The sequence below is a fragment of the Mirounga angustirostris genome, unplaced genomic scaffold (genome assembly GCF_029215605.1).
Source record: "Mirounga angustirostris isolate CCGP_5_RB_7025 unplaced genomic scaffold, mMirAng1.0.hap1 SCAF_10, whole genome shotgun sequence".
Lineage (NCBI taxonomy): Eukaryota > Metazoa > Chordata > Mammalia > Carnivora > Phocidae > Mirounga > Mirounga angustirostris.
In genome coordinates, this window is record NW_026991718.1 from 107521169 (window position 1) to 107535384 (window position 14216).

The window sequence follows — 14216 nt, forward strand, 5'->3', positions numbered from 1 at the left end:
TAACTTGCTGGATTTTGATTGGGATTTTATTGACTCTAATAGGCTGGGGTCAGGTTGGGGAAAACTGACATCTTGACAATATAGAGTCTTCCTATTTGTGAATATGAAATATCTCTCCATTTATTTAGTTCTTCTTTGATTTCTGTCATTAGGACTTTGTAGTTTTCCTCATATGGACCTTGTACATATTTTGCTAGATTTATACCTAAATATTTTATTGTGGGGGCTACTGATGTAAATAGTATTGTATTTCTAATTCCAAGTTCCACTTGTTCATTCCTGGTGTCTAGGAAAGCATTTGACTTTTTGGGGGGTTGGAGGGAGAGGTTGGGGGAAGAGCAGAGGGAAAGGGAGAGAATCTTAAGCAGGCTCCACCTCCAACCCCATGGGGGCTTCATCTCACAAACCTGAGATCATGACCGGAGTGGAAATCAAGAGTCCAACATTTAACCAACCGGGCCAGCCAGGCTCTCCAAAGCATTTGACTTTTAAATATTAACCTTGTATCCTGAAACTTTGTTATAATCATTTCTTAGTTCCAGAAGTTTTTTTGTGTGTCAATTCCTTCGGATTTTCTACAGACATCATGCCATCTGCAACACAGACCATTTTATTTCTTCCTTCCCAATCCGAATAAAGAATCTGCCCAATCTGGGGCGCCTGGGTGGCTCAGTTGGTTAAGTGACTGCCTTCGGCTCAGGTCATGATCCTGGAGTCCCGGGATCGAGTCCCGCATCGGGCTCCCTGCTCGGCAGGGAGTCTGCTTCTCCCTCTGACCCTCCCCCCTCTCATGCTCTCTCTCTATCTCATTCTCTCTCTCAAATAAATAAATAAAATCTTAAAAAAAAAAAAAAAAAAAAAAGAATCTGCCCAATCTGTGTAAGAAAACCAAGGATCAGAGAAGTAAGAGAAATTGCCTAAAATCAGAGCCTGGCGGAAGCAAGGTGGAGGGCTCTGGAAACAGGGCTCCAGACAGGCGGAGGCCCAGTTGGGATGGTCTTTGAAAGGCCAAGGAATCTGGCAGTGGTGGATATGGATATCGCAGGCTTTTGGTGAGGACTTCAGGGTAGGAGATTTCAGCAGGGCAACCTGCCCGGGATCCCCAGCTTCCTCCCCGGGGGCCTCCTCCTCAACCACCACCCACCTCAAAGGGCCCACTCTGCACCCTCAAAGTCTCCCCGGCACCAGTTCTCGGGCACAACGGAATGTACCCCAGCCTCCTCCTCCTGAAGGAGTAGCCTTGTGCGGGAGCGGACCCTAGCACGGGGCTCCTGCCGAAGACCGGACTCTCGGTTTGGCGACCCCCGCGAGGCGCCTCGGCGGGGCACTGAGGACCTTGCCGCTTCCTCGGAATCCGCACCCTCTAACCCCAGTTACTGAAGTCCCATTCACACTCGGGTGCGAGGACGCAGAAGCCCCTGCGAGCGGCCAACCCCGCGGACTGGGGATCCGCGCCAACGCAGTCAGAAGTGCGCGCACCCCGCGCCCGGGGCACACCTGGTGCAGGAGCGCAGCGCCCACCCTGGGCCACTGAGCGGAGGGAGGCGGGCTGGGGACGCCAGGGCGGGGTCGAGCGCGGGGCGGGGCGCACCGGGCCGGGTCCGAGGCGCCGTGCTCAACTGCAAGGGCGGAGCGCCAACTCCAGCGGGAAGACAGAGACCGCGACGCGCGGGGGAGCGCGCGGGAGCAAGGAAGAAAGCAGAGCACCCCGTACGCAGCGCCACGGCACGCGCAAGTTGGGGGCCCCCAGGACCCAACCGAGCGGCCAGGGCAGCGGAGCGAGCCGGGAGGAGGCGCCCAGGCAGGTAGGTGCTGAGCTCTGCGCAGTCCGGGGCCTCCCTTGGTGCGGTGGGGGGCGTCGCCCGGGCTGGGGGCGCTGACGCCCACTTCTCTCTCGGGGGGATTCCGGTGGCTTTGCCTCCCGCCCCTTTCGGGAGGCACGCGGGCCGGCTCCAAGTGGAGGAGTTCGGGCCGGGAGAGTCCGCCACCCACCACGGGCCCGCCAGGACCCGGCGACGGGAAGCCGGGACCGGGGCGTGCGGGCGCCGGCGGAGGGGCGGAGGGGGCCGGGCCGGCGGGTGCTGGGCGGGCGGGCGAGCTCCAAATTGTAGGGGAGGGCATGGGAGGGGGGCGTCTTGTTGAAAGGTAAGCTGAAAAGGGAAGCCTCTCCGGGAGAATTCCCGGCTCACCGGATCCTGCCCCTACTCCCAGTTTTCTTCTCGTCCGGAGGCCCCGCTCGCTTCGCTTTTTGAGCCTGAATTTCTGACTCGATTCCCGCCCTTGCGGGGCGGCGCCTCCCGGACCGCGCGGCCGCGCCGGGGGTGAGTAAGGGAGGGGAGGGGAGGGGAGGGGAGAGGGCTCCCGGAGCGGGTTGGTCTGGGGCACGGAGTGCATTCGCGAAAAATGGGGCCGGGACCTGCGCCACCCGGGCTCACGTCCTCTCCTCCAGGGTCTGGGGACTGGAGAGCCGCGCAGCGCGGAAGGCGAGAGGACGCGAGTCCCGCTTCCCCGTCTCGGGCTGAGCGCTGTCTGCGGGGATTGGGGCTTCGCGGGAGAGGGAGAAGCCACCCGGGCGGAGGACCTCATCTGTCGGAGGTCTTTCCCTCGGGTGCGCAGCGGGCGGACGCGCCGCAGGTCGGAGTGGCCCGGCCACCCTGCTTCTGCTGTCCCTGCTGCTACGGTTCCCGTCCCTCGCTCTCCGCCTCCTCTGACGGGTCCGGGCCAAACCCACTGTCCTGTTTGGTCCACTTCTTGCTACCAGCATCCCATGGCCCCCACACTTGGGGTCGTTTCCAGTTGTGTTTAGCGGGGAGAGGCGGGTCACAGCTCGATGACTGGGGTCCTCATTCTGCGGGTTTGGGGATGGGGGGGTTCTGAGGCCCTCTGACGCCTTGAACCCAATGGTGTCCCCTCAGTACTTCAGAGAATTTATTTTCCTTTGCCATGGGCATCTTGAGGTACTGAGTACATAAAGGACTCAGGCAATGAGGGACAGTGCAGCCCTCAGGCCCTCCTGGGTCCTCACTGACACCACATTCTCCCCCCCGCCCCCCGCCTTGTTCTACCCCCCATTCTTGGGGGCTGTTTTCGGTTAAAATGGAGCGGCCACCACTTTCAGAGGATGAACAGCTTGGTGACAGGATGTGGTGCCTCCCAGTTAGGGTTGGTTCTGGTGGGGAACCGGGTGGGTTCTGGTGAAGGGGACAGGGAGCTGATCAGAAGAGTGGGAGCAGGGAGGAGACACAGACAAAGCATTTCTTTTTAGATCTGGTTCTCAAAGCCCAGAGGAGTAGCAGCAGAATTCCATCCCATCCATAGCCCCCTTCACCTACGCAATCCTGGGCAGATCCTCATTAATTCATTCATCCCACAGACTCCTGTCCCGTCCCTACTACCAGCCAGGCCCTGGGCTAGGCAGCAGGGATTTGGTTTACAGGAAGACCGGGACTCAGACAGTATAACTCACTGGCCCAAGATGACTCAGCCTGTCCATGTGAAAATGGGTTTGGTGATTTCCACATCCAAGGTTTGGTCAGGACATAGGGAGCAGTGCCCTGCTTTGGAGGAAAGACCCGGCTGTGTCTCAGTCCTCTGGCTTCATTGTCCTTGACCAACAGATGGCGCAACTTGGTGACTGCTGTGGAAGCCTGGGCCAGCGGCCTGGAGCAGGCTTGTGAAACTTTGAGAAGACCCTGCGGGAGTTGATGGTGGGGAAGGGGAGTGTGACTGGGCAGTAACACAGATCCTGGCCCCTGGGAAAAGGGCAAAGATGCAGGTTCTTCTTGGATGTCTTTGGAGAGTCCAATTCATCCTTTGCCCAGGACCACCGGACGGCCCGTGGAAGATTTCCCAATTTCCAGATCTCATGTCTCCTTTCCCCTGTACCCCGGGTAGTTCTGTCTGAGGGGAGTCACTGGGTCTGGTTGGCCTACACTTGGGGAACTCTGGGAGAATACTCACAGGCGTTGTCCTACAGGGTGCCCACTGGTTGTGTCTCCTTCCAGGGTCCGGGATGGCGCGTTGGCTCTCCTCAGGGATGTGGGCAGGGTGCTAGGCTGGGTGAGTCGTGACAGCAGAAGGTCTGGACCCCCAACTCAGCCCGCTGAGACCCCCACACCACTCCACCTGCAGTCTTCGCCATGGCAGCCCAGAATGGAAACACTAGTTTTGCGCCCAGCTTCAATCCAGCTCAAGACCATACCTCCCCCCTCCCCTTCAACTTTAGCTACGGTGACTACGACCTCCCTCTGGATGAGGATGAGGACATGACCAAGACCCGGACCTTCTTCGCTGCCAAGATCGTCATCGGTGTGGCACTGGCAGGCATCATGCTGGTCTGCGGCGTTGGCAACTTCGTCTTTATTGCTGCCCTCGCCCGCTATAAGAAGCTACGCAACCTCACCAACCTGCTCATCGCCAACCTGGCCATCTCCGACTTCCTGGTGGCCATCATCTGCTGCCCCTTCGAGATGGACTACTACGTGGTGCGCCAGCTCTCCTGGGAGCACGGCCACGTGCTCTGTGCCTCTGTCAACTACCTGCGGACCGTCTCCCTCTACGTCTCCACCAATGCCCTGCTGGCCATCGCTATCGACAGGTGAGGACAATGTGGGCCGGGGCAAGGGGGGCGGGGGGGGTAAAGATGGGGGCCGGGCCAGGCTGCCCCTTCCCTCATTTCAGCTCTGACAGGTTGGCGCTGCTGCTGATTCGCGTGTCTGCTCATCTCTCCGGGGCAAGAGGAGACCCGGCGTCTCCACTTGTGGCTCAGGTTCCCCCCAAACATGGGCAAGAGCGAGGCGCCTGAGCCCCCCAGCTCTGGGCCATGCCTGCAGATACCACCTCTGCTGCAGATAGGCATGCCACCTGACCGCGAGTAGCCCGAAACACAAAAGCCAAAAGCAGAAAGTTTGGGCAGCTTATTACTTAGAAGCCACGGCAGACTTCACCAGGGCAACTTCGGTCAAGAGAACATGTACCAAGTTTTTCCTGCCACCATTTCCCAAATCAAGATCTAGAACATTTCCCACTCCCTTATGCCCCGTACCAGTCCTCCCACCCTACCCGTCTGATTTCACTCAGCACAATTTAGTGTTGCCTGTTTTTTAACTTCATGAAAACGGAATCCTACAGTAATGTACCCTTGTTCCTGGCGGCTTTGTTGTAGAGCTGATTTTAAAATAAGGTAAGGGCCTATTTGTAGAAAAGAGAGAAGGACATCCTCCCCTTTGTTTTCTTGTATACATCCATGTGCTCATTTGCATACATGTACATGAGATGTTCTAGAAGTCCTTGCTCTATTATAAATTTACAAAATTTAGAAAATTTCTAGTAGCAGCTTAGGACAAATCTTACACATGTTTTAATTATGTAAACAGCTATAAGCCAGTGTCAGACCACCAGTGGCTCTGTTCCGGGGGGGCAGTTGGTGAAACATCCTCTGGGTCTGTGGAATGCTGAAACTCATTTTGATGATGTGTTTTTTAAAACATCTTTCTTCTTTTTGGTCTCCTTTGAACTCATCAGTTTTTTCCTTGTTCTTGGTGCTATTTAGGTTTGTCATTCTTTTTAATCAGCCAGTTGATTATTTTCCATAATGAGATACACACAGAGGTAGAAGAACCATCATCTTTTTGTAACATAATTCCAGCAGGAAAAACCATTTTGTTATTACAGCTCTGAGGCTCTCCAGCCCTAACACCAGGGTTTATAAAATGCAACTGTCAACCAACTGTACAGAATTGCCCAGGGCAAATGATACAAAGTCAGATCCCTCAGCCCCACCCCAGCCCTACTGAGTAAGAATCCCTTGAGCTTGGTCCCAGGAATCTGCATTTTTATTCAATTCCCTCAGGGATTCTGATGCTCACGCAGGGGAGAGTTTTCACTATTCTCATTCCCCTTTGTCGCACTGAAACCTTTGTCTATCATGCTGGGGAGTTTTGGGCAACTTGGGGTTTCTTAGGAAGCAACCGTCCAGTTACAACACGAAGAATGGTTCCTTTTTCACCCCGAACCAGCTTCCCGGCTCCAGTCCACCAGTCACCCAGGCTGGAAACGTTACCATTGTTCTTCTTTTTTTTTAAGTTTTTATTTGAATTCCAGTTAGTTAACATACAGTGTAATAGTAGTTTCAGGTGTACAATATAGTGATTCAACAGTTCCATACAACACCTGGTGCTCATCACGACACGTGCATGCCCTAATCCCCATCACCTGTTTCTCCCATCCCCCCAGCCTCCTCCCCTCCGGTAACCACCGGTGGTTTGTTCGTTGTTAAGACTCTGTCTCTCGGTTTGATTCTCTTTTTTCCCCCTTTGCTCATTTGCTTCTTAAATTCCATGTGTGAGTGAAATCCTATGGTATTTGTCTTTCTCTGACAGACTTATTTCGCTTAGCATAATACTCTCTAGCTCCACCCATGTCATTGCAAATGGCAAGATTTCATTGTTTTTTATGGCTGAATAATATTCCAGTGTGTGTGTGTGTGCGCACGCGTGCATTCATGTGCATGTGTGTGCATAATATATGTTAACATATATATGTGTATATATATACCAATCTTCTTTATCCATTCATCAATTGATGGACACTTGGGCTGTTTCCATCATTTGGCTATTGTGAATAATGCCGCTATAAATATAAGGGTGCATTTGTCCCTTTGAATTAGTGTTTATGTGTTCTTTGGGTAAATACCAGTAGTGGGATTGATGGATCATAGGGTAGTTCTATTTTTAACTTTTTGAGGCATCTCCATACTGTTTTTCACAGTGGCAGAACCAATGTACATTTTCACCAAAGGTGCATAAAGGTTCCTTTTTCTCCACATCTTCACCAACACCTGTTGTTTCTTGTGTTTTTGATTTTAGCCATTCTGTCAGGTGCGAGGTGATATCTCATTGTGATTTTGCTTTGCATTTCCCTGATGATGAGTGATGTTGAGCATCTTTTCATGTGTCTGTTGGCCATCTGTATGCCTTCTTTGGAGAAATGTCTGTTCATGTCTTCTGCCCATTTTTTAATTGGATTATTTGTTGTTTCAGTGTTGAGTTTGGTAAGTTCTTTATATATTTTGGATACTAACCCTTTATTGGATATGTCATTGGCAAATATCTTCTCCCATTCCAAAGGATGCCTTTTAGATTTGTTGATTGTTTCCTTTGCTGTGCAAAAGCTTTTTATTTTGATGTAGTCCCAATAGTTTATTTTTGCTGTTGTTTCCCTCGCCTCAGGAGACATATCTGGAAAAATATTGCTATGGCCGATGTCAGAGAGATTACTGCCTGTGCTCTCTTCTAGGACTTTTTATGGTTTCAGGTCTCACACTGAGGTCTTTAATCCATTTTAAATTTATTTTTGTGTATGGTGTATGAAAGTGGTCTGGTTTCATTCTTTTGCATGTAGCTGACCACTGGAGTGAGGGAAGCAGAGCCTGAGATGCGAAGGGGAGGGCTGTTCTGGAAATGCTGTGCAGCTAGGTCAAGAGGACTCTGGAAGCAGAACTAATTCAGGACTCTCTCTCTCTCTCTCTCTTTCTCTCTTTCCCTTTGCCCCCCTCCTCCAATATAATTCCATCATGAAGAGTATCTTGATAACCAATGCCAAAGAGAATTTCTACATTCCTACCTCTATTCGGTGATCAACTCTTAAATTCTAATATTTTTTCATCCCATAACATCTTCCTCATTATAAAAGATATCCCAAAATGCAGAGTTGACATCAAATAAATCAGAAAAGAAAGAGCACTGGCCTAGGAGTTACTCAGAACATCTGGGTTCCAAGCTGTAGACTTGGATAAATCTCTTATGCTCCTGGGACTTAAGTGTTTTCATCTGTGAAATGGGCATAATAATAACTTTGCTGACAACCTCTCCAGCTTCTTGTCAGGTTCAGAGAAGGTAGACAGACATAAAGCATGTTGGAGGCTATAGTCTTTGTTAAAACTGATCGTTTTCCACAACTTGTCCACTGGCAAGAGGGATATCTGCAAGGTCTTGGTTACCATCTCTCTGCTTGGACGTGTGTGTCCTGAGATCCGCACTCTCCTAGGGTCTCTATGAAACCAGGTTCTCTGCACATGAATCTTGCTCTTCTTCTGGCTATGGCATCCAGAAACGCTAGTAGATAGCCCTTCTGATATTTCTACATAGTAGGACAGGCATGTTTTACCAAGGAGTAAACTGAAGTGCCCAGGGAGGCCTGTGTCTCTCCCACCCACCTGTGTCGGGGTTTGTAGGTTTATCTAACTGAGTGTGAAGTGGTCCCTATGTTCAATATTCAATACCAGTGTCATCACAACAAAAGTGAGAGTTTGGCCATCCATCTTTCTTGTCATTTTGCCTTATTTTTCAATTGGTTTAGAAACCTGAGTGCTATTTATTAAGCTCTTGTGTTGTAAAGCCTGAAATTTCATGTGCTGTTTTGACATCTTTGAACCCCACAGGGTCCCCAAGGTCCCTAGCCATGAGGTCCTCTGTTCTTGGCAGATACACCACTCCACCCAGCAGGAAAGTCTCCTGGCCTGCTATTCCTCTCTCTGCTGGACCAGCTGCACCCCTAATCCTCAACCTGATGGGTTTCCCACCCCTCCAGCTGGGAAAATTATTCAAACAAGCCAATCACATCCTCCCATGGAGTCAAGGGTCACTTCATCCTCTTGTCACCATAAAGCCTGCTTCCCACAGCCCCTGCTGGTTCATTCTATCCCTGAGTGCAACTCCCACATGTTCCTGCGTAGTGGGCACTGTCCCTCTTCCTGGGCTGTGAGTACATGTGAGTAGTTAACTGCTGTTGATCTCATCTGCCCAGTGTCAGGTGTTGTGTGTTCAGTCATCTCATACTATTTATGTCAGGAGAGTCCCGCCTTCATCAACAGGGTGAGTAGGAGGTGGCCAGAATCTCAATACCTTCGTAAAGCATTCCCAGACTACATCACTGACCTAATGATTCTGTCTTCCTTCAAGTTGTTCTTAACCTATCACTTGATTATTCTAGTTTTTGGGTAGAAGAGAAGCTCTCTGAGGTCAAGGACTGTGTCTTCTTCTACTTTGTTTCCATATACATAGGTTGGGCACACAGCAGGACCAGCAACCTATTGTGCATTTACCAGATTGTAGCAGATGCAGTTGATGCCCCTCTCATATCCCCTTGTTACTATCACTTCAGTGCACACCTGTCCACTCCCACTTGCCAACACCTGCCTTTCTTTGTCTGAAGGCCTTCTCTGGCTCCCTCACCAATGACTTTGATGGTTGGTGTATCAATATCCCAGCTCCCTCCCACTCCTGGGTGAACCACATCTGCTCCAGGGGTTCTTCAGCAGGAATAAGCATCAGCTGCCTACAGCGAAGCCTTGCTCAATAACAGCCTGTATTGACTGCCTTCCCATGCCTACCCCACAAAGGGCTCCAACCTCTTTCCCCGGCATGTTGCTCACTGGAAAGAGCAGGATAAAGCCTCATGCTGTGTTGCGGCTTTATGATGTCAAGGCAGCTTCACACAGCTCATCTGAGCTTGAGACAGCCCAGGGAGGTGGGTGTAAAAGCTTTGTATCAGGAGCCTGCATTCTGGTCCCTGCACCCAGTGGGATTGGTCACGTCATTTACTTCTCTCATTTGATAGATTCCTTAGATTCCACGCCAAGCCCACCCCCTGTTCTCCTTCCTGCTCTGTAATGCAGGATGACACCTAGGAGGGGGGGGAGGCGCGGGGAGAAAGAGAAAGCCCTAATCCACTGCCCTGAGAAGCTCTCTCTGAGCTCCAGAGCCCTTCTTTCCCCTTTCACCCATGAGATATTTGGAATGAAGAGTTTTGAAAGGATTAGGTTCTTGGGCAGAATGACAAGACGGAAAGCCAGGGTGGTATCCACAGGACTAATAACAATAATGCCATGTATATTCATTGAACACCTACTGCATGTGAAGCATTTTACACATTATCATATTGAATACTTAGAGCAGCCCCGCAAGGTAGGTGTCCCTTTATCTCATATTGCATTTGAAGAAACAAATCTCAGAAAGGCTGAGTGATTGACTGCAGAGCACAAAGCCAATGGGGGGGGGGGGCAAAGCTGGGATCTGTTGCTCCTGTTTGACCAAAGCCTGTGCAGTTTCCACTAAATACGGACTACTCCAGATGCCAAACGATGTTGCTAAAATAAGATGAAGCCTGTTGAAGCTGGATAATTACCCGGGGACCCTCGTTGTGCCACTCTGTCTGCTTTTGCAGCGTGTCTGGGCTTAGTTCCCGACCAACGTTTCCCAGCACACCTCATTATTACTGATGGCTCTCCTCCCCTCCCCCGCCCCCCTCGCCCAGATATCTCGCCATCGTTCACCCCTTGAAACCTCGGATGAACTATCAAACGGCCTCCTACCTGATCGCTTTGGTCTGGGTGGTGTCCATCCTCATCGCCATCCCGTCGGCCTACTTCACCACGGAGACGGTCCTGTTCATCGTCAAAAACCAGGAGAAGATCTTCTGCGGCCAGATCTGGCCGGTGGACCAGCAGCTCTACTACAGGTCCTACTTCCTGTTCATCTTCGGCGTGGAGTTCGTGGGCCCCGTGGTGACCATGACCCTGTGCTACGCCAGGGTCTCCCGCGAGCTCTGGTTCAAGGCGGTGCCGGGCTTCCAGACGGAGCAGATCCGGAAGCGGCTGCGCTGCCGCAGGAGGACGGTGCTGGTGCTCATGTGCATCCTCACGGCCTACGTGCTGTGCTGGGCGCCCTTCTACGGCTTCACCATCGTGCGCGACTTCTTCCCCGCCGTGTTCGTCAAGGAGAAGCACTACCTCACGGCCTTCTACGTGGTCGAGTGCATCGCCATGAGCAACAGCATGATCAACACCGTGTGCTTCGTGACGGTCAAGAACAACACCGTGAAGTACTTCAAGAGGATGATGCAGCTCCGCTGGCGGCCCGCGCACCACGGGAGCAAGTCCAGCGCCGACCTGGACCTCAAAACCAGCGGCACGCCGGCCACGGAAGAGGTGGACTGTATCAGGCTGAAATAAATCAGGCTGCCCGGACGCCAGAGCTCTGCGCGTAATCCGCCGGTAGGCAAGTTAACGCTGGGCTGGCTGCCCGGGGAAGGACCGCTGTGTTCCACGCCTCACGCCCTCGAGGGGCTGGAGGCCGCCCGGTCCGCACAGGCAGTGAGACTCGAGACAGGTAGCAGCAGCTGAGATTGACTGAACACCTACTGTGTGCTGGCCGCACCAAGGAGATCCGACAAGGCCCCCGTTACCTACTGTGGGCCAAAATTAAACAAGACAAAATGGCCAAAGCTGTTGGAATCACCAAGCTAGGGCCAGTCAGGGGCCTCAGATGGTTATCTCCACTCACTCTCCATCTCCCTGCCCGCATTCTGCATCTCATCAGGGCAGGAACATCAGAAGTCTATAGAATAAACCACTCAGCCATGACCAAACGTAAAGAGTTCGTCAGAGTGTGGGGTTTATAGCCTCGTGGGAAGAGGGTTCATGCCATCCCATTGAACTTTCCCACTCAGTTCCTGCTACCTCCCTAAAGATATTCTCTAGGATTCTGGCTGCGAGAAAAACAGTTTTCTCGTAACCAGGCCATTGGTTATCTACAATGGTGTAATTTCAAAGGAAAGGACCAAAAAAATCTCTTTTCCACTGACTCTTGCAAGCTCGTCATTCTTTTGGGTGAAGACATGCAGACCTGAAATGAGGAACACACCCAGTCCCTGACACCTTAGTGTAAAGGGTTTCAGGGCTTGTAAGGTCTGGGAGGAAGGGGACAGAGAAAGGGATGGAGCTTGCCATTGGCGATGACCACAATCTATGTGGCGAAGGTCTGGGTCACTTTCTAGGACAAATCTCTTTTGAGAACAAACGAAATGAGCTCTACGTGGAAAGGAAAGGCCTGGGTTCAAGTCTTAATTCTAAGATTTATGTGACTGGCTGCTTATTCTCTCTGCTTCTTCGTTTTGCTTCAGCCAAACAAGGGTGGGATAAAAACACTTGTGCTGTCTCCCTTACAGGACTCTTGGGAGTGCCCACAGGGGCCATACGTGGTGGAAGTGCTTTTTAGCTCTACCAGTGATAAGAATGAAGAAGTGATATTGAACAGTTTGGATAAGGGAAACCCCATCCACTGTAACTTAATGCGAACAAACGTTCCCAATTTTTCATTCCTGTTTTTCGGACCAGAGACCCCTGAACTCTTCACAGTGCAACCTATCCCCTGGGGCAAAAAAAAGGAACCCCTGTCCTGGTTAAAACGTGGAAGATTTAACCTCAGAATTTCAGGGACACCTGCCCCTCCCCCCCAACCTCCTCAGAAGTGTTGACAATCTTCCCTGCATGTTAAGCAGCACAGGCCTGGGCTGCATATGTTTGTATTATTATACATCCGTGGTGATTGTGTATACATGTTTTCAGTTCTTCCTTGGTCCTTCTGAAGCAGAGACTACTAATGGCCCGTGGTTTGGGATTGACCCATCCGCATTGGGATAACTCCTACTTTTCTCTAGAGAAAGGGTTTTTTTGGGTTATTTGCTTGTTTGTTTCTTAATTAATGGTTTGTGTACCCAACAGTGAAGCTTCAGTCAACATTTTCATTTTCTTCCATCACCACCCAGCACACTCACCTTCAGCCCAATCACTGTACCTCAGAAAACGCAAACTGACTTTAATATTAGCTTCAACCAAATGGTTTGTAAATTCTGTGTTTACAAAAATTACATAATGCATTCTAAAGCCAAGCAACTAAGTATTTGGAGTTATCTGCTTTTCTTACAGATACAACTGTGCTTTGATTTATTACCCCCATCCTGACTCTTCTCCTAATTAAAAGATTTTTTTAAGAGTAGACTGGGCACCAGTTGTGTCTGACAAAAGAATTCAGACCCTTTTTCCTTTTTATCCTAAAATGTACCATCCTCCTTTAATTTAAATTTAACTGAAACAGCTTTTGTAAATATCAGTGCGTATTTGTGATTTTCCAGTGAATAAGTGTTATGTTGCTATCCAATTAAATAATCAACATATGGAATCTTAACCACAGTGTTCAAATGTTTTCCCCACTAATCTTTTATGTATGTTCATATATTTAGATATAAACAGTTCATATGTTTAGATATAAACAGTTCATATGTTTAGATATAAACCTAAACCGTTCAACCCTGAAACAGAGAAGAAACTTGTTGAAGGCTATTTAGAACAGTGGCAGCTCATGCCAGCATCCAGCCTCCCGTTGGTTACATGCATGCAAAAACTACTCCGTGCCTGTGTTACCCCCTCGTTTTCAAATCATCTTGTTTGTGTAATGTATATTGCTGTTTGCATGGAGATTGTCCATTCACCTAACTGGTGTTAAAGTAATAATTAATTGCATTTGTATTTACTCTGTTCTTCTCAAGACGAATTGATGATAAGTTTAAGAGACTTTTAATGAGGGGCGCCTGGGTGGCTCAGTTGGTTAAGCGACTGCCTTCGGCTCGGGTCATGATCCTGGAGTCCCGGGATCGGGTCCCGCATCGGGCTCCCTGCTCGGCGGGGAGTCTGCTTCTCCCTCTGCCCTCTTCCCTCTCGTGCTCTCTGTCTCTCATTCTCTCTCTCTCAAATAAATAAATAAAATCTTTAAAAAAAAAAAAAGAGACTTTTAATGAGCTCAGCTATGTCAACATTTATACATACTGTCATATATTGAAAATTTAAACCAGGTCCATTTCTTTGGCCAGAAAAAGAGAAAAGATGGCTTTGTGATGAAGCTATTAGAGGTTTTTCTTTCAGCATCCAATATCCAAATAAGTTGATTCTCAAATTAAAGAAATCAAAAGATGGCTTTGAGGTCCCAGGCACAAAAACCAATTCTAGACTTATGAGGGAGAATGTGACATGTGGGAGGTGATTAGAAAGCTTAAAAGAGTTCTTTTTCTAGGGGGAAACGATGGCTTTGAAATGTATCTCTTCAATTTAACCATTATTCTCCCTTGGGCTCAAGAAGACACATACACACACACAAGCAGGAAATGACCTTTTAAGGGTATATGATTCAACTTACTCCTTGCTTAGGTGAGGAGATCTAAATTCCAAATGAAGAAAAGACTTGCTTAAGGACACACAGCAAACACTCATTGGAGCCAAAACATTGACCCAAGGTCTAACTCTGGTCCAGTGGAAACTGACTGCACTCAGTCACTGTATGCAGAGCCCAAAGGAGATGACCTTCTCTAAGAGTGTTTAAAGG

At 49.9% G+C, this 14216-nt stretch overlaps 1 protein-coding gene across 3 annotated transcripts; it reads left to right on the top strand.

Moving 5' to 3' along the window:
• Window positions 1-1621: 1621 nt before the first annotated feature.
• Window positions 1622-13789, top strand: PROKR2 (prokineticin receptor 2). 3 transcript variants are annotated; one of them, XM_045885425.3, is made up of 4 exons: window positions 1622-1805; window positions 2212-2321; window positions 4005-4597; window positions 10315-13789. In XM_045885425.3, exons 3-4 carry the CDS (start codon window positions 4140-4142, stop codon window positions 11009-11011), a joined length of 1155 nt encoding a protein of 384 aa, XP_045741381.2. In that variant the 5' UTR covers window positions 1622-1805; window positions 2212-2321; window positions 4005-4139; the 3' UTR covers window positions 11012-13789. The 3 variants fall into 3 exon arrangements, with proteins under 3 accessions (XP_045741381.2, XP_045741382.2, XP_045741380.2); XM_045885426.3 differs by lacking the exon at window positions 2212-2321; XM_045885424.3 differs by lacking the exon at window positions 1622-1805 and having other exon boundaries at window positions 2148-2321.
• The last annotated feature ends 427 nt before the right edge of the window (window positions 13790-14216 follow it).

Coding starts and splice junctions, on each gene's coding strand:
- PROKR2 (XM_045885425.3), top strand. CDS start 4,140: ATGGCAGCCCAGAATGGAAACACTAGTTTTGCGCCCAGCTTCAATCCA. Junction 4,598..10,314: donor CTGGCCATCGCTATCGACAG/GTGAGGACAATG, acceptor CCCCTCGCCCAG/ATATCTCGCCATCGTTCACC.